Genomic DNA, 23,432 nt, shown 5'->3' on the forward strand with positions numbered 1-23,432 from the left:
TTCGATATTAACCTTGTCACGTGACATTGTTTCTGCTAATTCGTATAACAGAGACAGTTATACTCGTGAAACACTTTTTGTGTTTTATTTTCAGAACTTTTAGAATACTTTGTCAGTTAGCAATGCCGAAGGAAAGAAAGTTTTTGTTTTTGATCCGTACTTGGATCTCCCTGATGTGGGGGAGGGGGGGGGGGGGGGGGAATCGTGAGTTGCGCATTCAACGATCCCCCCCCCCCCCCCCCCCTATTGATGCGCTGTTTGTTTTCGCTCGACTGGAAGACTATAGCTTTTTATTCTGCGATATGTTTTGAGTTTGCTGCTATGTCCTACTCAAGTGGAAAATATCTCAACAATCCATTCTAGATTAGTGCAGGTAAGGGATTGGTCCAACCCTCTCTCACGTTATATGCCTGCAAAGGAGAGTGAAAAGATAGCAGCTCTGACGAAATTGCGGTTGCACCAGCGCGCGGGCGGCATCCAAACGTTTAAGAAGATCTTCATGAATAAGATCGCCTCGTATTGGTATTTTTAGTCAGCCGAAGTTGCAGGGCAGCCGTCGTTAAGGTTCATAAGACTCTGCTGAGATCCTCCTCTCACCCCGGTACGATGGGAAGCCCACTCCTTGTCTGTCGCCTCACACTTATCAGCCTCGTCCTCGGCAATCACATTCGTGGTATGATTTACAAATTATTTCTACTTTCCTACTTTCCAAATCATTACTTTCTACTTTCTATTATTCTAAGAAAGATCGAACTTTATAATATGTAGGCCTATATCTTTAAAACTCTGAGATTCAACGAATGAAACCTTACCTGTATCAACTTGTTCTTTTCATTTCTTCGTAAGCAATGCCGGTGCGACTTAGGTTATGGATATAGATTCTGGTGGATAAAGCTGGGATTAGTCTGGGTGCCAAAGCCACTTTTTGGGCCTAACCTTGTTTTACCGTCCACCCAATGTTTTTAGATGGTTTTACCCTATTTCGGGGGTGCTGAATCCGAATCTGGATGATGCAACTCTTGCATCCTTGAGGGTTTTGAGATATTCAAGATGGCCGCCAAAATGGCCGCCAAAACGGCCGCCAAAACCGGAAATTCCCACGTATTTCCTTCTAAATGGTGAGATATTGAAAACAATTAATGTATTTACCCTATTTCGAGGGTGCTGAATCCAAATCCGGATGATGCAACTCTTGCATCCTTGAGGATTTTGAGATATTCAAGATGGCCGCCAAAATGGCCGCCAAAACCGCAAATTCCCACGTATTTCCTTCTAAAAGGTGAGATATTGAAAACAATTGATGGTTTTACCCTATTTCGAGGGTGCTGAATCCGAATCTGGATGATGCAACTCTTGCATCCTTGAGGATTTTGAGATATTCAAGATGGCCGCCAAAATGGCCACCAAAACCGAAAATTCCCACGTATTTCCTTCTAAATGGTGTGAAATTTGAAATAATTGATGATTCTCCCTATATGGAAGGTGCTGAATCCGAATCTGGATGATGCAACTCATGCATCCATGAAGTTTTTGAGATATTCAAGACGGCCGCCAAAATGGCTGTCAAAATGGCCGCCAATTAAAACCGGAAATTCCCATGTATTTCCTTCTGAATGGTGAGAAATTGAAAACAATTGATGGATCTACCCTATTTGTATAGTGTTAAATCCGAGTCTGGATGATGCAAACCTTGCATCCTTGAGGGTATTGAGATATTCAAGATGGCCGCCAAAATGGCCGCCAAAATGGCCGCCAAAATGGCCACCAATCAAAACCGGAAATATCTATGTATTAGCTTTTAAATGGTGAGAAATAGAAAACAGTTGATGGTTTTACTTTATTTCGAGGGTGCTGAAACCGAATCTGGATGATGCACCTCGAGATAGTCAAAATGGCCGCCAAAATGGCCGCCGAAACGGAAACTCTAATGTATTTCCTTCTTATAAATGGTGAGATATTGATAACAATTGATGGTTTTCGTCAATGGCACAGTTTGAACTTGCTGTATATACAGTGAAACCAGCTCTACTGGGTATCTTTGAGTTGGTACGATACAAGTGTGCCAGCAATAATTAATCCTTCAAGACTACAGATGCGGTTGAATAATTTCAAGATTACACTGTTTCCTCTACATATAATGGACAAGTTTTGAACACTAACAATTAATGCACAAGACATGTTCATCTAAATCATATTGTGATAGTGATGTAGAGAAGGGTACTGAAATTACCCAACATTACCTGCCTTAATCCATGAGCAGTTTTAATCTCTTTATCCATGAACACTCAAATTGGTTATTTGGTTTATATTGGTGGTCTTGATGACATTGTTGAAGACACGAGTGGGACATTTTTATTGTTATGCTTCAATTTTTTCTTCAATATGATGTAACATTATGTATGTATATATGTATATAATCTATTACAAACACACACTAGCGTGAGGGGACGGACAAATCACAGGTAACGCGCCTTGGAAAAAAAAAAACTAAATAAAAATCAAACGACAACATGGAAGGTAATAGTTGATAATCCAGTACTTACGAATATCATATAATCGCGCAGAGTGCTTTTGAAATTACCCTTATTGATATCTACTATAGTGGTCATGGATGCAACCATTTCCAATGACCTAATCAGAATATGCGACAAGTTTCACAAGAATACGAGGCGAGACTCGTCAGAATACAAGACAAGTTTCAACACCAAATACCAACATGCCATAATTTGATTTTACTCTATTGATAGCCGAAAATGATTAACTTTACATCTATGGAGCCATATTATTGGAGACCACAAGCATTATTTCATAACAATTATGCATAAAGACATTTTCAATCGTATCTTTCTTTGCGTTTGTACGTTTCAGTATGATGTCAATATCACTTCTTCTTTTTTCCAGTACGTGTTAAAGTTCCGTTTGAGACATATCGGAATATCTCAGTATATTACAATACCATTGTGACTGTCATTTTGACTTTCAATAAATTTTGGCTGATTTGACAAATTCGCTCAACTGAGTTGAATTCAAGAATACGAATTATTGCTTTTAACCCTACATGGGTTTAATCTCCCGCTTCGCGTTGGAGCACAATACTTCACCATTTCAGTATATAAGAACATGTTAAAGGTAGGGAATCCCATTTGCATGCCTTAAATGAAGAGTTGTATAAACACAGTGGTATGTTGAAGAGAGTATCATTTTAGAAACTCCCGTAAAGTATTGAAAGTGGAAGGTAACATTTAGTACATTTTTATTGACCATTAGATTTTGATTTGAAATTTTTCGGGGCTCACCGTAAATTCCAGTACATTACTAGGCTACCTTTGCAGACCCATGCACTGCATGTGTGTCCATCATCATATTTTGTGAAGAAAGTTCATCAAAACTTACAAACATTTCTATAAATACATTCTTGCCACACACTCTATATGTTATTACATCAGCTCTTATACTTTTAGATTTGTGTTTATAGATGAAAAATACAGAAGACTGCAACAAAAAGGCTTAGGTGTGGCTGACACACAGAACTACTGAGTAGTTGAGTTTTGTGCATTATGCAAATTGTAGATAACTGTTGACTTTCAAATTTCTAAGCAGTGGCCTAAACAAGTCCCCTGAGGTTCATATGTAATGTTTTGCTGCATTTTGGGAGTTCTGTAAAAGGTATCCCCTACCTTTAAGGAGTTTCCGTTCATACAGGACATTTATAGATGTCCGAAAACCTTAAAGACCTTCAGCACCCTCGAAATAGGGTAAGACCATCAATTTATTTTAAAAATTTTACCATTAAGAAAAAATATATTGACATTGGAATTTCTGCCACTTATTTTGGCTGTCATCTTGGACGTCTAAAAACCCTAAAGAATGGACGAATTTCAACAACCAAGTTTCGAGGGTGCTGAATAGGGCCTAAAATTTACCAATTTTTGACAGTTATTTTGGCGGTCATCTTGGACATCTCAAAACCCTTAAAAAAAGAACACGAAAGTTGCATCAACCAGGTTCGGATTCAGCACCCTCGAAATAGAGTGAAACCGCCACTTGTTTTCAATTTCACACCATTTAGAAGGTAATATAGGGCTCACATGGAAATTTTCGTTTTTGACGGCCATTTAGGGGCCATTCTGGCGGCCATCTTTATTATCTCAAAACCCTCAAGGAAGTAAGAGCTGTATATTGGAGCTTCAAATTCAGCAAACTCAAAATAGCGTAAAACCACCAACTGTTTTATATTTTACACAATTTAGAAGGAAATAGGGGGTCTACATATGAATTTCCGTTTTTCGCGGTCATTTTTGGCGACCATCTTTATCTCAAAACCCTTAAGGATGCAAGAGTTGTATCCTGAGCTTAGGATTCAGCACACTCAAAATAAGATAAAAACCACCAATTGCTTTCAAATTGTCACCATTTAGAAGGAAATACATGGGAACTTCCGTTTTGGGCGGCCATTTTAACGGCCGTATTGACTATCTCAAAATCTTCAACAATGCAGGAGTTGCACCATCTAGATTCTGATTCAGCACCCTCGAAATAGGGTTAAAAAATCAATTGTTTTCAATTTCTTACCATTTAGAAGACGCAAAGACGTGGGAATTTTCGGTTTTGGTGGCCATTTTGGCGGCCATCTTGAATATCTCTAAAACTTCATGGATGCAAGAGTTGCGTCATCCAGATTCGGATTCAGCACCCTCGAAATAGGGTAAAACCATCAATTGTTTTCAACATCTCACCTTTTAGAAGGAAATACGTGGGAATTTCCGGTTTTAATTGGCGGCCATTTTGGCGGCCATCTTGAATATCTCTGAAACTTCATGGATGCAAGAATTGCATCATCCAGATTCGGATTCAGCACCCTCGAAATATGGTAAAACCATCAATTATTTTTAATTTCTCAACATTTAGAAGGAAATACATGGGAATTTCCGGTTTTAATTGGCGGCCATTTTGGCAGCCATCTTGAAAATCTAAAAAACTCCATGGATGCAAGAGTTGCATCATCCAGATTCGGATTCAGCACCTTCCAAATAGGGAGAATCATCAATTCTTTTCAATTTCACACCATTTAGAAAGAAATACGTGGGAATTTTCGGTTTTGGCGGCCATTTTGGCAGCCATCTTGAATATCTCAAAACCCTCAAGGATGCAAGAGTTGCATCATCCGGATTCGGATTCAGCACCCTCGAAATAGGGTAAAACCATCACTTGTTTTCAATATCTCACCATTTAGAAGGAAATACGTGGGAATTTCCGGTTTTGGCGGCCATTTTGGCGGCCATCTTGAATATCTCAAAACCCTCAAGGATGCAAGAGTTGCATCATCCGGATTCGGATTCAGCACCCCCGAAATAGGGTAAAACCATCAAAAAACATTGGGTGGACGGTAAAACAAGGTTCAGCCTCTGGCACCCAGACTAGATTGTCTATACTGCTTTTCAGATTGGACGATTATTAACAATGACACCACAGAATAAACTTTAAGCGTCAACTAAGCCGATGTTATAAATACACATTAAGGTGCAGGCTCGTTTTATTAAGCGTCACACTGATTCGATGGATCCATTAAATCGTGTCGCATATCATGTACATGTCTTTATTTTTAACCGTATACACTCTCCTTATTTCCTATCCTACTTACAAACAGCCAGGAATCCTACTGATACCGGTGACACGTCAGACATGTCAGAGTAGTCACTGTATTACAAACCTAAAACGGTGATGGCTATTTTTGATAAAGATCAAAGACAATATTTCGGTTGATGTGTGTATATGTGTGTGTGATCTGTGTTCTCGTCCATAATGCAAAAAAAAAAATCGTTATTAATATGGTGTCACTGTGAAATCGTCCATCAATCTCGAAACACTGGAGTGATCATTTAAAAAAAAAAATCATGTTTACCAAAATGGGCGTTTTACTGAGAGAGCGGGGCAGACATATTCAAAGTGAGCGAACGAGAGAAAGTAAACCAATATTCACTAAAACAATAATTGTCTTCTTAGTCACGGTTTACTACATTATTAAATTAAATGTCCGAAGTATTTCAATGTGGGTCCCTTGATCAGCCGATTTACCTATAAAACGACTTTACTTTTTTTTAAAACAAATATCGGCAATATAGACAAATAAAATGAGTTATCAAACCTTTAGCAATTCTTTAAAACGCTATTTAGATGCTTTTCACGTATAGTGGCAAAATGTATTTGAATAGACAAAATTTATTTTCATAGAAAGAGCTATCAACATTGTATTTTCATCTGGATCCATTGTGGCGCTTTTGCCCGTTGCACATCAGTATCAAGATATGTTCGCGTGATTTTTTTTTTTCATTATTCAAGAGTGCGGAATAATGCCTAATATTAGCCATTTAGAATAAAATACTCGATGTTTCACAGAAATTGCTTCTCTCATAAAGAAAGAAACAACAATGATAGATGCTTTGATCGTTTGCCAGAAGCCTATAGACCCTTAAACTGAACTACGAACAAATGTATGAGTTTATGTTTTTGCCGCAGGAGGCTGTGGGCAGTGTGAAGGTTTTCGTCATATTTGGAGCATCTCTTCACCAAACCTACACGACAGATACCCATCGGACTTCCGAGGAGAATGGTCAGTTGAGACTTCAGAAGACGAGCAGGTAAACTTTGAATGATTTCTTACTACACACACACATGCACACACACACACACACACACACACACCACACACACACACACACACACACACACGCAAATATCGTTGTGTACCTGCCCTTCCCCCCCCAAAAAAAACAAAAACAAAACAAAAACAAAACAAAACAAAACAAATGCATGTGAGGTATATTGTGAGAGGTATATCCACATATCAATTTTATTACCACATTGTGTATCGCTAGTCGAAGCCTGTCAATTTCCATTAACTGTAATGCCAATGGGGGGGGGGGGGAATTTCGGTATGTTGCTGTTGTTAATGAAGTAGATATAGAGAGATTGTTCAATAGATAGCCAGACTAATGAACTGAAAGACAAAGACTACTGGGGGTAGGCCAGATGCTTTCAAAACTTTGACAGTTTAAGGGGAATGAAACCTTAACCAATATGAAATCAAGACATATTAGTAGAACATCTGTTCTTTGAGGAAAATCAGACATTCGCCAGTAGTCCGCAAGTTATAAATTTTCGAAAATTTCGCACCTCCGCATCGTTTGAAAAAAATAAACACTATAAGAAATCGTCATAAAAGCAATGATAATGGTTGCTGTTTGTATAGCAAACAGGTCCTGACGCCTTTTGCTACTCGTGGCGCTTCAAAAAAAAAAAAGTTTCACAGTTGGTCAAAGATATTACGAACTTATAACTACAATCCAATATTTATTAATTATTTAATTGTTTATTGTTTTCATTTATCTAGCGTCATGAAAGAGCACTTGGAACACCCCATTTCAGAAGGTAGAAGGGATAATGTTATACTCGACATATCAGTAAAAAGCGGAGGGAATGCGTACTTTTCCATAACTATGCTCTTTTTTTTCTTTCCATGGGCATGAAATATATAATTTTGACCAAAAATTAAAGCAACTTGTATACGCGTTGAGCCGTACATAAGGGGAATGCATGAAATACATGCAATAAAGAAAGTTTCGACGATTGGACACATTCTGTCATGTCTATTGAATATGAGTGATTAGCTGACGATTTTCCCATTATTAATGCCATTGTTTTGATCATGTCAAGAATGAAGTTCTGCGAGCTTTGTCTTTTTAGTGGGTCTCTCCATTTTTTGAATTTAGGGTATTGTTTACTTCCCTCTGATCACTTCAGTTTTCATGAAAATGTATAATTCTTGTAAGGTTCCACAATTATTGTACTCTTTTCATATGACATTGTTTTACTCGCCTTATTTTCTGTTACCACAAAAGTGATGTCTATAATTATATTTCTGTCGAAAAATAAAATAAAGAATTGAATTGAATTGAATTGAATTGAATTGAACTGAAGTTTTCTCGTTCAGGAATCTACGAGTGTGACATGCGGGCTGATCACACCACAGAGATATAATAATGCTTTGAAATGTGGATTATGTACTTGATATGAAAACAGTGCAGTTCTTCTCGAAAGTTTTATATCACTCGGATCCGAAATTATGCTCACCTATCCATTTTATACCCCCAAATCATAACAATTGTTTCACTATAAAATTCTCATTGTTTAAATTATAAATCTTTAGGTATTGGAAAATCAGTTGTCCCTGTTTTCTTGTCTAAAGCTCCCAACTCCAGAACACTTTATCAATCGTTTTCTTCTTTCTCTCAACTTTTCCTATTCTGGATTCCCGTAATTCTTGTCCCGTAGTTTCGTTTCTGTCTTGTTAGGCATATGATACTATACTGTCCCCCACATGTGTTGTCCTCCTCGGTCAAATGACATAGAAAATACTTGAAAGTTCATATTAATTAATCTATTTGTATGTATTTCGTTCCTTCGGTTAAGAATAAAAGAGAACTGTACAAATAACCAAAATGTCAAAAGGCCGTTATCCAAGTCAAACGAATAATTATTGCTTATCGATAATAGTTTCCTCCACCTGAATGCTTTAAGATATACCATGAAATATTATCTACGTATCATTCACATAATTTCTATTTCTTATGAGTACTCTTGTTTATATTTTCATGTGAAAATGGTTGATTTTGATAAACTGATTTCTTTCATACAAGTGGAGAAATAAAACTGAATGAAATTGAAATTGCATTCCACTTCAGCTTCTGATACGAGTGAACATGCTGGAGATCGAGAGAATGTGGGACAAACTCACCCTTAGCCACCAGACCAGACTTCATGGTAACATCAGCACGTTGGAGCTGGTTAGCGGGAATGTGACGTCACTGATTCTACCGAGTGGTGGAGTCACAAAAGTTACGTTTTGGAGTGACGTCATAAGGGAATTTGCTGGTTTCGACTTGGATTTTTATTCGTTTTCCCATAATGGTAAGTATGATAATCTCGTGTTTTTTTTTGTTCATTTGTAAGTCTTGACTATGTTATAATGATGTACTATGGTATATTACCATATTTTACTATTTTTGCGGATCTTGCGAAGGCTAATTTTAAGATAAAGATTCACATCTTCATGTAGCCTTCTTGTGTAGTGTGCCATCAGATGCCATCGTGTGACCTTCTGCAGACATCGGTATTGCCTCGGCTAGTGATCGGTTGTTAACCAAGTTCGGGGCCCTGATTGTCGTGAGAAATTAAAATTCCAAATTAGTATGACTATCTAGATCTTGTGTCAATTTCGGGACAATGTGACGTCACCTTAAAGTGTCTCCTGGCACATCCGATAGAAGGCGAAATAAACTTCTCGTGTTCAAGCAATATTTCAAATGATATAGTAATTCATTTTATAAAATGGACTTTAGAATCTCTACAATCTGATTGGTCATTATGCATTGATTTTCACTGATCCTCACTTAGCCATGCGTCCGGTAAAAATCCGAATCCATGGCTCAAGCCGTGTACAGTGTTGTAGGTGTACTAGACGCATAATGGGCAAAAGTTTAATTTCATGTGTTTACGGGCCCATTTTACAAACGGATCAATGAGAACTGGATGCTCTCATTTAACTTTCATGACTTTGGGACAATGTTTAAACAGTAATAAAGTTAAACTCGCGCATCCCAATTTTCACCAATCCACTCTGTCCTGTGCATCATTTTTATGACAGAAAATGCGATGACAAAGTTTCGCCGCTATCATGAAAATAACCACATCCTACATTATGCAAATGTTAAAAATTGAGATATAGCACCCGTCAGCTTTGAAAGAACAAAATGCTTTATTAATACACCAGAGACAATAGGAGGCGCTGTTCTAGATGACTTCATGTGTTTGTCGGGACTACAGACGATCAGGTCGATTGCCAGGTGTGATCTCGTCATAGACTGTCACGACTTTTCCGACGAGGTTGGATGCAGCAGTGAGTACTTATAAACTAGTTTCTATATAATTATCACATGTGCACGTTGGTACAAATGACCTTTCTGTTTTTTCTCAGCTGGTTTAATAGGCACTTCACTCCTTTTCAATGCAACATAATGAGTACGAATATAAACTTGCCCGACGAAACAAATTGTAGAATTCATGAATAAACAAAGGATGATCTCGCATATTAGGACCAGGTGACCTAAATGATCCGTCAATCAACCCGGGGGGGGGGGGGGGGGGGGCATCCATTTCATTGTTTTGTATTGAATGCATTAAAATATGTTTTCATTGATATAGCTAAATATGACCCACATCGTGCAAGCTTTGCTTTTAAGTGGGTTCCTCATATTACACGTCAATTATATGTCCTTTTGTACATTACATTATTTTGTACATCACACATTACATATGTACATTTGTGCAATTTGATTTCAAACTGACAATTGTGTTAAAAACATTTCTTTTTCAAAATCAAATGGAATATAAAACTTGTATGAAATGTGGAATATGGAACATGACTAAAAAAAAAAATACTATGCTTGCTGCCAGGTGGAATTACTGTCCATTTACAAGGATTGCATGAAGGAAAAAAAAACATATATAACAAAAGGCTTATCTCAGTGAATTTAAAAATTATCATGCCTCTTGGAACGAATGAACTTTTTCTGCTCATTCGCATTGTAGAACTACGGTACCAACAGGCTTGTAGACAGAAGAGATAATACTCACCTCTCTCTCACTCACTCACTTCCTATGTCATCTTATTCCGACTTTCTACAGAAACCGTAAGATAGATTATCACACACACATACACACACACGCACACACACCTTAATGCATTTATGATTCTCGAAACGTGAGTGCCTTTTTTTTTACATCCCTACAGATGGCAAGTACTTCCTACATGATGTTTAATCATGTTTGATAATATGAGACAAGCAACACAGTGGACAAAATGGCGGAATTAAATTTCGTTAAAGGGGAGAAGACTTTTTTATATCGTGCATATTCTAGTACTTATTAACGCGTTTTACTACCACCACTGATGTCACGCAGATTGCAGTGCTGACTCGTATTTGTGTCGAGGAAGCGACATATGCTTGGACGCTGACTACCAATGTGATGGCGTGTACGACTGCCCTCTATCGGACGATGAGGAAAACTGTGGTTAGTTCTATGTCCAGAGCACTGCTGTTATTCCGTCATCTAAAATTTCCGAAAGGATTTCATCAAATGAATAAATAGGTGGAATTTGCCTTCCTTGGATAACAATAGATGAATGAATAGATACATGAATAAACGAGTTAGTAGCTGAAAGAAAAGATATGATTTGCAAACGCTTGTGCCACATTCATTTACTATTCATAGGTTTATATGCAAAATTGTTGCACATTTGACTCATTGACACAGCTAAGGTTAATCATCTATGTGACGTGTTGTACAGTTTTATGTTTTATAGAAGTAACTGTCAAGCTATAGAATTCTTGTTAGGAATAATACACGGATTGTATGCATAATATTTCATCCACACAGAAGCAAAACATTTGCCCAGGAAGGTGTGCAATAAGTAGCATTACTCCAGGATTTGAGAAAATTGTGCTGGAAAAAAAATAAAGTGCGCGTGAACAAAATACAAAATCGGTTACCTCTATCAGCACGGTCAATATGCGTCGTGACGTTCAATGTCGAATGCCGAATAAATTCAATGCTTTTGTTTTCTACGTGATAGTCCAAGATTGTATCTTTACAAGACAAGCGAGGGACTTGTCGCAGAGTATCTAAGTCTGTCGAGGGCAAAAGAAGACGAAGAAGAAGAAGAAGAAGAAGAAGAAGCTGACAGAGCTAGTCCCCTTCACAATGAAATAGATAATTATGTTCCAGTTGAGAACCCATGGCAGGTGGACCTACGATATTTCATAATCCAAACACCTACTTAGATTATCATGGTTTCGATTAAATAAATGTTTATGATAGAGTTCTGTTGTTTTGATTCATTGTTATGAGAAGAATCCGGCACTTTTTGGAATTGAAACTCATTAACCAGTCCTGCCCCCCCTTTTTTTATTGATCTGTTTGCAGCTGGACTAAGTTTCTATTCGTCTTAGTCATGGTGTACAGCATACAATCTTTTGCGAAGAAATTAATGGTGGTCTTTCCTTAAACTATGCTTGCAGGTCGTTCATGAATATCATTACTTACATAAACAGATTGTCTTAGAAGAATTAATGAATGGATGTATGCTCTTGGGAGATACAGGCACGCATACCTGCAGAATTTGAATCGAACACACGGATGTTGTTCAGTCTATTCAGGGAGGTGAAAGAGAGCTCTTCCCCCTCCCTGGTCTATACTTTATAATCATTTTGTTTATCACTTGTAAAATACTTCGTGGATGAATAAGCTGATGGCATCCGCTGTTTTCACTATCCAGAGACCCTTCGATGTCCATCGGGGTGCTTTTGTGGGGAGTCACCGTACAACGAGCTCAACGGCCCTCTCCCGCCAGCTGATGGAAAGCCCGAATGGCTGCCTTGGTGGGTTAATTGTACAAACGGCTGGAACCAAGAATACGCAAAGAAGACGGCAAAGAAGGCTATCATCTTGTAAGTTATATGAGCTCCCCAGAGAGAGAGAGAGAGAGATTTTCTGACTTTTCACGACATATCGTTGGATCTAAAAAACGCCCCCCCCCCCCCCCCCGAGTTGCAGCAGCTGTGATTTTCCTCATAATAATGTCATCAAAACGAACTTTTAACAGGGGATACTCGATACAACAAAGCACTAATAAAACTAAATATCAAAAGTTATTACAAGCAAAATGTAATTTCTGCTTCCCCGATTTTTCTTCCATGCAAGACAATGCATTCGTATTACGCTTGTCCCACTCTATAGGGAGATCGGCTAGAATTACAAAACAACAACAACAACAACAAGAACAACAACAGCAACATAGCTTTACACCTGCTATGTACCAAGAAAACATCTTATAAACAGGTTCAAGTGTCCAAAATAAGGCTAACTAAGTACATTATGCCCACATTGCTTTCAGTATTTTTAGTACTGTGCCATCTTACGTTATTAATTGACACTAAAAACAAGCAAAGGGTTACTTATTTCCGTTCTAGATACAATCATGTACGACCTGGACTACGTTGAAGCGCAAATAGCACTCCATGTACCCAAAACCAACAGTAGAGCGGGGGACAATACTTTTGTGACGGCTGCACCGCGATAGTGGAACGATCTACAATTGTACCTCGGTTCGTCCGCATTTCCCCATCCCTTGATGTCTTCAAGAAGAATCTTAAGACTTTCCTTTTTAATGCTAATCTGTGACTGAAATTTGTTGTGAAGGGCTGTGAAACCAGTCATTGACTGTGTAAGGGTGCTATATAAATGATCCGATTATATTCTATGGTATTGTACGTCTATTAACTGGCCTATTGAACTAACATACATGACTTTACCTATGTTTCCTATCAATCTAGAAACTTGTTTGGAGCAAATACTGGAAATTTAGGAGCTGGGTCATTCCGGAGATTTGAATACATTCATATCCTGTGAGTTGCGTCTTTTGATTTATATTTTTGTGTCCAATTACTAGTATTTTGATAACGGTTATACTAGGATATATTCGATATTGCTAATGTTGAGGAGTCACTGCAGCAAGTAGCATATATCAGACCGTTTATAAAATGAAACAGTTTATCAGCCTTTTTCTCTCACTTCCGCTAATTTGTGCAGCAGTCAAAGTACTTTATAATTATTTCTGCCAAAGTCACAAAAGTTACGTTCAGACGGCGATCTTTAACCTCGAGGATAGCTATAATCAAGGATAAGCTCGTAGTTAAGCACCGTGTATCTAGGCGTGTGCACGCGCTCGTTGATATAGCTAACTTGAAGTTAACTCTAAGATGATGATAATAATAATAATAATGATAATAATAATGATAATAATAATAATAATAATAATAATAATGTGTTATTTACCCAGGATAGCCTCTTCAGTGTTGCCACTGTTCTACCAGAGGGCCCTGCTATCATTATTACCCTAGCGTTGCCAGGTACCCATTTATATACCTGGGTCGAGAGGGACATTGTGAGTAAAATCGTCTTGTCCAAGGACGTAAGGCTGCGCTGAGCGGGACTCGAACTCGTTTCCTCCGATCGGGAGTCGGGAGTCTTATCCACTATGCCACAGCGCCCCCATAAAATACATAAGATAGCTCTGTCCATTATCCTATATCCTATATATCCTAGCTCTCTGTCAACAAGCTGCGGGGAGGGGGTGGGGGTCCCCTTGACTCGTAGTCAAGCATCGTGTGAACACATCTTGTTGATAGGGATTTGTAGATAAGCGCAGTTTTGGGGGCAGTGAGCCTGTCTCTTCGAGGATAGCTACCTTTATCGATAAGCTTCATCGTGTGAATGCACGTGGTAGGTAAGGCATGGAGCTTATCCTCGAAGATAGCTATCCTCGACGTTGAGGATCGCTGTCTGAACGTAACTATGACCAGCCTTTGGATAGAATGCATCCTTGATATTAAAAAAAATGCACATATACCTGTACTAGCAATAACAGCGAGCTTCGGAAACATTTTGGGAGTGTTCCTAGAATACATAATAATCTACAGTTATGGACGGAATTTAAAAAAAAAAAAAAAAAACGTTTTTATTTTCTTATTTTTTGAGTAGTTGTTGTCGTTTAAATACTGCTTGTTTTCTTCGTACTCTTTTAAAACGCAGACAAATTTCTATTTAAAACAATTTGTGCAGATTTATAGATCTGGTGTAATTAATAAGAGTCCATTAATTTTGATTTGATTTATGTTGTATTTGTGCAGTGACCTGTCGTCGAATCAGCTTACTCACGTTAGACCCGGTCTTTTTGATGGAATTCATCGTGTATGGAAATTGTACGTATAGTCATGAAGGGTCTGTAATTCGCATAATCGATTCCTTTGTTAACCCTGCTGGAAAGAACACAGTGCCCACAGTGTGAGAAACACAGTATGAAAACATTGAGAACACAGTGTGAAATATCTTCACACTGTTAAATTCGAGAATTTTAACTGTGCTAACACAATAGGATTCATCACAGTGTGAAACAAAGCATTACTATGTGAATACACTGTGAAAACCACACCACAGTGTGAAATAATCCACACACTGTTAAATTCGAGCGTTTTTACATAATCGACCTTATGAAGACACAGTGAACACACTGTGAACACACTGTGGGACACTGTGTTCTTTCCATATAGGGTTGTATCTCCTCGCAGTTTGAATACTTATGCACGAATTTGCTTGCATAATATTATTTGTGTTGAAGACGTAGTATCAGCTGGACATTCCTAGAATCAAATCAAATCCATTACAGTGCTTGAAATCTCGTGTCGCTATTGTTTGCCGTACATTGTTATCATAGAGAATGAAAGTATACACAAACCCTTTGGCATACACCGAAACCTCCTCATTGAAAATAGTTTAATATGATATAATACACCCACGTATCTTTAAAACATTACCTCTCTTCGTTCCTTCCATTCTCCCAGACCCCTGCGTTCATTTTACTCTCTCCGATTACTTTATGGCCCACGTACAAAAACCTGTTATTGTGAGCGAGCCTTCTCTTCCACTGCCCCACCCTTTGGAATAAACCCCATCTTCATATCCAGAATACCTAATTGAGTCATTTAAAATTCCAGTCAAAACTAATCTTTTTAATCGGTTGATTTTTTTTTCTACAGGTGCACACAGCAGTTACTAATTCTTGTATTACTCCATAACATTTATTTTTCTTCTTTTCGTTACTGTTATTTTTGTTTTGCGTTATCTTTATTTTAATGTGTTTTCGCAATTTCTTGAGTATAAATAGCACCAGTGTGCTTGAAAACACCTGTCTAAAGCGCCGATATAAGTGCAGTTATTATTGTTAGTATCATTATTAATGGTATATATTGGTAACGTTATAGAAACTCTCCTCCAAAACTCAATACTGCCCTATCTCACTACCCACATCATGCACAGATTTCTCTTCAACAACAGTTTAACACATCTAGAAAGAGACACTTTCAGAGGATTATTCAACGTGCGTTTATTGTAAGTATGACTATACACAGAACATATTTTGAATCAGCTATCACACCTGTATATCTACGATTAAAAGGGCGATGAATAAAAACGCATTTTCAGCGTGTTTCTTTTAGGTTTTAAATCCGTCATTACAGTATAAGATAGGAATACATAGTTGGGTGAAACGTTAAGATGATACATGTAGATTTGATGGGTTACGAATAGGTTTGACCTTAGATATTGCAGAATTGAGAATAGTGAATACATCAGTGTGAAGGGTATCCCTATTTCGATTGCAAAAATTGCTAATCTACAGTACATTCAGTTCGAAGCAACTTTTAACACAAGATTGAAATGAAGAAGCCAACATGCCAACTGCCAGGATGATTTATGTTCACAGAGTTTTCGAATGAAGAAGCGGCTTGGGGGTGTAAACATAATTGTCTTTGATATGCTGCTTATAATCCTTCGTAAATGTATCAAATGTCTTTTCTGCTCTTTTCCACAAATTTTCTTCTTCTCTGATTCTCTTCTATATATACAAAGATATTTAGACGGCAATAAGCTATGGCGGCTAGAAAATGGTTGTTTCACGGGCCTTCACAATGTGTTCTTAATGTAAGTATTCACGTAACTTTTTATACTATTTAGTTTGTGCAGCATTCCTTGACATCCTTTTTTTTCTAGATTGCAAGCACTGTAATTATTATCAATCGTTTCACAATTTTTGCTGCTATACCTTACCCGTCAATCGCTCATTATAATAAAAATAAATAATGATAATAATAATAAATAATAGATAGATAAATAAATGATAAAAAAAGTAGTGGACACATTTTCTTAATTTTATTTTTACTGCAAGAAAGAATATAAATGAAATAAGTAAGAATAAATATAAAATTGAACTGTGATTATCATATATTCCATAATGCCTCTGTGTCCTGTCCTATATTTATTGAGATAATACAGGACACATTACTCAATCAAACTATGGCATTATAATGGAAACTAAAGAGACAAAAATCGAGTGGATAGGTATGCTGAATTTATATCAAATGCAATTGTTGTAACGGGAACATTAATTTGTTTGTTTGCCGTTGTTATTGTTTCCGGGGGGGGGGGGTGAGCATAGATTTATACTCTTCCTGTTGTGGTCGGAAAAATAACAAAGGAAGCAATTACCACCCATGGTAACAAACAAACAAAACGAAACAAAACAAGTTGTACATTTCATGTTCGAAAAATATTTGTGGAATAACCACACACACAAAATCATTTTCTTAACACGGACTTTTACTGTTTACTCCTTGAACTAGGTTTATGCAAATATACAATACTTCCAAGACTATCTCAACATTTCAAACCACGAGTCGTATGTCTTTTGAAATGTCATGCAAAATAGGCTTATAAGTATATATTTTTTTGGTTATATTATATTTCATGGCAGAGACCTCAACAAAAATCGACTGGGTAATTTTAGACCTGGTGCCTTCAAGGATGTAGGGCGATCTTTGCAACGACTGTGAGTATACATCCCTGCTGGAAAGATGTGTACAGTGTCCCACAGTGTGTTTACACTGTGTTTATATAGTCGACTAATGTGAAAACGCTCGAATTTAACAGTGTAAAGATTATTTCACACTGTGGTGTGGTTTTTCACATGGTTTTCACATATCAATATTCTGTTTCACACTGTGATTTAATGAGTCACACTGTGAATTGATGATTCACAATGTGTTCACACTGTTAAAATGCTCGAGTTTAACAGTGTGAAGAGATTTCACACTGTGTGTCACACTGTGTTTTACATTGTGGAACACTGTGTTCTTTCCAGCAGGGATGAGCAATATGCTAAGGAAAAATAAAGAAGAATTATGGTCTGTGTGGATCACTCTGAGAAACGGTAGTCATTAAATCAAAATATGTTATGTTTTCTCGTGTGAAGAACATTTTTTTAATAACATTATATTATGAAAGAAAGGGAAGCAGGTGTGATATTGATGAACTCATCATTCTTTCTCCTAGAATTTCATAAATCGAAGAATGGATGAATAAAACATATTACAAATTAAATTATATACATGTACAAACACATTTGAATGCTTCCTACGACTAGACTCTAGAGAAGGCCAATTTAAAACAGAATGAATTTATAATTATAAACACAGGTTGTAAGAGTTTATCAAGCGCGATCTTGAAGGTTTGTTGTTCTGATAAGCATCTCCTATTCCGCCTCTCATATTCCAGAGCTCTCACCTACAACCTTATAACGGAAGTGAATGCAACGCTCTTTACAGGCATAGAGAAGACGTTGCTTATTTTGTGAGTATTGTTTCTTACTCTTGCGGTTATTAAAGACACTCAGTCGTGGCGAGTGGTTTGTGCGGCACAGAGACGAACACAACACGCTGCCTCCCCCATTCTGTATCAAATGTAGTGACCCCCGAATGAGAATAGCGCTGGCTCAATGGGTCAGCGAAAATACGGTAGGCTACAAGAAAGCTCCCTGTGCCCATCTCCTAACCCAAAATGGCTGTCCCAGCGAGCCACGAGAGCTTCCGAATGGACGCACACTCTCAGTGCGCATGCGCATGAAGAGAGGCCAAAAGAGCCACGCGTCTTCTGGCCTCTCTCCTCCAATCACCGCAGCTCGCGGTGACAATATTTGTGTATGATGCGTACACACACACGCGCGCACACACACACACACACACACACACACGCCGCAGCGTCTTCTGGCCTTTCTCCTTCTACCGCAGCTCGCCGTGACAATGTTTGTGTATGATGCGTACACACACACGCACACACACACACTTGTCTCAGTGGTAGCATTGCGCAATTGCATGCACAAACTTCGGTCGTTCGGAGTTTACGTACCATGAGGGATGGCGATCGGTTGCCTTTAAAGACTTGGTATTGAATCTACTTTATTATCGTTATTCCGCCTTCATTTGCGACGCATTAGCAACGTTCATGACTGTGTTGAGGGGTTTTAAAAAAGAAAGATGACATATCGCATCTCGGAGATTTTGACAGTTGATAATGTACGTATTGCATGAATCCTTGCAAAAAGCCTACTACATGTTTAGTATCTAGACATAGATATACATGATTAATACATTGAAATTCACGTGTGTCAAGTAATCATTTTCCCCCAAAAGATTTGTAATAGGTGATTCCATGACCAGAAGTCTCTTACAATATCCTTTGGTTCTCAAGCAGAGGTATAAGTGTTGATGTTATACGTGTGGTAGAAAACGCTTCATGATAAAACTAAAATTGTCAGTTTAATTTGAAATACGTGATGATTAGTCCAATAATGCTTCTTTGTATATCATTTGACAGGTCTATTGAGGGTAATCCACTCGAACACGTAGCACCTGGCTCCTTCAAACATTTGGTAGCCCTCAGGAATCTGTAAGTGAAATGATTGTAATGCATCATTCTTTATTATTTTCTCTCATATTTTGTGAAAAGCTCAGAAAGCACTATTCTCATTAGAATGAGAAGCAATATAATGTGGTAGGTTATTTCTGTAATTAATGAATTATGATCAATATTTAAACTCCATCTGTAATATTCGTTTTTAGTCTACATTAAAAAAAAAAGTTGTTTTATTAAAACGTCACTTTACGGCAGTAATTTGGCTCAGTTGGTAGTGCGTCTGCCTCCAGATCCAAAGAACCCGGGTTCGAATCCCAAGTCTAACTGAGGAATGTTGTGTGTGTAAATTATATTACCGTCCCCTCGTAAGAGACAAAACACTCCGTTTCTCGGATAGGACGTGAAATGGAGGTCCAGTGTGGGGTAGAGTCACAACTCAAAAGAACCCGCTTTATTCATTCATCTTAAAGAGCAGGGTGATAAACAGGCGAAGTGGTCCCACCTCACATCCAACTCAAACTGCACCCCATGATGAAAGACTCAGCTAAAGTATATGAATGTGTAGACTATATCCAGTTCTCTTCTCAAATGGAAATGAAACAAACAAACTTTACATATTTTTACACTTATATACCGTTAGTATATATTGAGTGATAAGAATTCACAGCGAACACTGAACATTAATGATTAAAAAAGCTTTTATGCGGGTTTATCTTGAACAGCCCTCCATTCCACCACATTTTATCAACACAAACACACAATGCCATTTGAATAACGGATAAAACAGCATTTCCTTTCCTGTTGTATTTTTTTTCCTCATATAGTTACTTCATGGTACGACCACCTTCGCCACTCTCAATCTATCCTGATGTATTTGACGGTTTGGACAACTTGAACGCGATGTAAGATTTTTCTCTTTTTTTATACAACTTTGCATTTCCTTGCTGGGAAGAACGTAGTGTCCCAAAGTGTGAAACGCAATGTTAAACACAATATGAACACATTGTGAACACAGTGTGAAATCTCTTCACGCTGTTAGATTTGAGCGTTTTAACAATGTGATCACATTGTGAAACATCTAATACAATGTGAAGCAGAACAGTGTCATGTAAAGACTTTGTGAAAAAACACAAATAACCACGATAACGGTGTAAAATCATCTTTACACCGTTAAAATCGAACGTTTTCACATAGCCAATATGTGAACACATGGAACACATAGTGAGTCCCCCGTATTCTTTTCAGCAGTCGATTTCAGCAAGTTTGAATGATCACAGTGTTGTATAATAAACCTTTAATTGATTTCATCTAGATTCCGTTTTGTTTGTTACCGGTTTTGTTTTGAATAGAGACAGCACATTTTGTCACCATTGATTAGTTAGCGCTATAAGTTCTCATCGTGGTCATACGCAGGCACTGGCAGGGGGATGGGGGTGGCCAGGGGGAAGGGAGGGGGCGGGGAAGGCAGGAGCTGGAGGAAGATGTGAAAGAGGTAAAGAGATAACGGATCCTACTATTAAGACATACATGATGCATTCAGCCAAGTGGGAAGAGGATACCCCTCTCACTCGCTCCCCATTTCGGTACACTTTCGGAGACTTAGAATAGTGATACAGTGAGACACTCACTACACAAGAGATAACATAAACCAGGATTTATCCATACACATTTTCTCTCCGTGATCTTTATTTTCGTAACTCTAATTTCACGAAAAAGTTTCCAACATTTAGCACCCGATATTTGTAAGAATGCAAATGCTCCTTATTATGGGAGGATCTATACCCCTCCGACACCCTTCCAAAGTTTGGTCCACTTCCATAGTGCCATAGTGCCATAGTACACAAGTAAGACGCACACGTAAAACAAGAGGTAAAGGATACCATGATTTAGTACCCCCCCCCCCCTCCGCCATATACTAATTCATCTGATTTAGGGGATTAACAACTTTCAAAATATCGTTGAATTTCAATTCTAAAAATGCGAAAGTTCCCTTGGTGTGGCGGGGGGGGGGGGGGGGGTATGCCCGGGACCACACCCTCCCTCGCTCGGTCGCTGCTGCACTCCCTTAAAGGACAAGTTCACCTTCATAAACATAAGGATTGAGAGAATGTAGCAATATTGGTAGAACACACCATTGAAAGTTTGAGGAAAATCAGACAATCCGTTCAAAAGTTATGAATTTTTGAAGTTTTTGTGCAGTACCAGCTGGATGAGAAGACTACTGCAGTGTGTGAATAACTTAGATGTCACATGCGTACAACAATATAAGGAAAATATAAAGAGAATTTCACAAAATTCCATCTTTTGAAAAAAGTACACATTCCCCTGACTCGTTACCGACAAATGTTATGGGTAATATTATCCCCCCCTGCCTTTAGAAAGAGGCAAGTCAAGTGCTCTTTTATTATGCGAAAAAAGTGAAAATATGTTGAATTTTCTTTTACATTTTCTTTATACTGTTGTACGCATATGACTCACAAGCTGTAGTAGTCTCCTCATCCAGCGGTTCCAACACAAAATTTAAAAAATTCATAACTTTTGCATTGTCCAATTTTCCTCAAACTTTCACTGATGTGTTCTACTAATATTGTTGCATTTTCTCAATCCTTATGTTTATGAAGGTGAACTTGTCCTTTAACTATTGTTGGCGTGGTCATCCCGAATAGCTGAATATCGAACGTATTCTTGCCCCCTTCCCTCAGCAAAGTATCCTGTGTACATTTATGGTTTCAATTGTTCTTCTGGCAATAGTTTTGACTTATGCTGATACCAATTTGGTTACACGTCAGACACATGACTTGGTCGGATGTTCCTGTTACCTGCAGCCTCAGTTGGGTTCTTAATGTTCGTTCATGGTAGTCGAGATATTAATGATTTGTGCTTGACATGACATCACAATTTATTTTCAGTCACGCCTTCGACCCACGCATATGTTGCGTAGCTCCAGAGAAAGCTGTGTGCACTCTCCGTCTACCAGCCCACCCGCTCTTCACCTGCAGACTGACTTTTCTGCAGGATCTTCCCACTAAAATCTTCATCTGGATTCTTGGAATCAGCGCGCTTATCGGAAACTCCTACGTAATAATCCAGCGACTGTTGGCCAAGTTTTCAAGAGATACGGCTAAAGTCCAGTCTATTCTAATTTTGAATCTTGCCATCTCTGACTTCCTTATGGGAATCTGCCTCCTGATCCTAGCAATTATGGACATCGTTATTTCGGATTCCTACTTCTGGGAGGGGCGGGCCGAAGAGTGGCGAACCAGCAGCATTTGTCAGGCGGCGGGTTTCATCTCTGTACTCAGCAGCGAGACGTCGGTTTTCTTGATTACCATCATCAGCCTCGATCGAGTCATTTGCGTTCTCTTTCCGTTCAGTGAACGTCGCCTTAGTGTCAAATCAGCTCACGTGGTAGTAGGAGCGACCTGGGGACTAGCCCTCCTCCTTAGCATCTTTGCTGCTGTACTGAATTATCTCAACCCCGACGCTTATGGACTGAGCGACGTGTGTGTAGGCCTGCCATTGATTCGAAAGAATTCTGGACTCATATCTGTGGTTGATGAAAACACACTCACAGAGATTGGTGTTGTCCACCATAAGACTGTTGCGGCGGCATCGGAGTCAACATGGCTGTTTTCTATTGCCCTGTTCCTTGGAGTCAACTTATTTTGTTTCTCCGTCGTACTCATCGCGTACATCATCATCTTTATCTGGGTGCGGGTTACCAGGAACAAGGCGGGACGCAAAGACAGTGAAGGAGCTGAAATCAAGATGGCTGCTAAAATGTCACTCTTGGTCGGTACGGACTTCTTTTGCTGGATGCCCATCATCATTCTAGGAATACTAGTCCAGAGTGACATCGTCACACTCAGCTCGGACGTCTACGCCTGGCTAGTGGTCTTTGTCCTACCTATTAACTCATCAATTAACCCTTACCTGTACACAATCGTGGACGCCACGACCCGTAAACAGAAATTGAAAGGAAAAACCAGGCTGTAAAAAATAATTTACCG

The 23,432-nt window shown here is 38.5% G+C and overlaps 1 protein-coding gene across 1 annotated transcript; it reads left to right on the plus strand.

Moving 5' to 3' along the window:
• Nucleotides 1-8,759: 8,759 nt before the first annotated feature.
• LOC139716039 (G-protein coupled receptor GRL101-like) lies at nt 8,760-23,418 on the plus strand. Its single transcript, XM_071627594.1, has 7 exons — nt 8,760-8,843; nt 9,883-9,955; nt 11,020-11,130; nt 12,395-12,566; nt 18,286-18,360; nt 19,384-19,455; nt 22,332-23,418. Exons 1-7 carry the CDS (start codon nt 8,760-8,762, stop codon nt 23,416-23,418), a joined length of 1,674 nt encoding a protein of 557 aa, XP_071483695.1.
• Nucleotides 23,419-23,432: the final 14 nt, after the last annotated feature.

The sequence above is a fragment of the Diadema antillarum genome, unplaced genomic scaffold (assembly GCF_040938485.1).
Source record: "Diadema antillarum isolate AM-2024a unplaced genomic scaffold, OU_Dant_1.0 scf00000060, whole genome shotgun sequence".
Classification (NCBI taxonomy): domain Eukaryota; kingdom Metazoa; phylum Echinodermata; class Echinoidea; order Diadematoida; family Diadematidae; genus Diadema; species Diadema antillarum.

Excerpts from the sequence above, each read along its gene's own strand:
- LOC139716039 (XM_071627594.1), top strand. The coding sequence starts at position 8,760 with ATGCTGGAGATCGAGAGAATGTGGGACAAACTCACCCTTAGCCACCAG. Across the intron at positions 11,131-12,394 it reads GGACGATGAGGAAAACTGTG|AGACCCTTCGATGTCCATCG; the intron begins GTTAGTTCTATG and ends TTCACTATCCAG. Across the intron at positions 12,567-18,285 it reads GCAAAGAAGGCTATCATCTT|AGCTCTCACCTACAACCTTA; the intron begins GTAAGTTATATG and ends CTCATATTCCAG.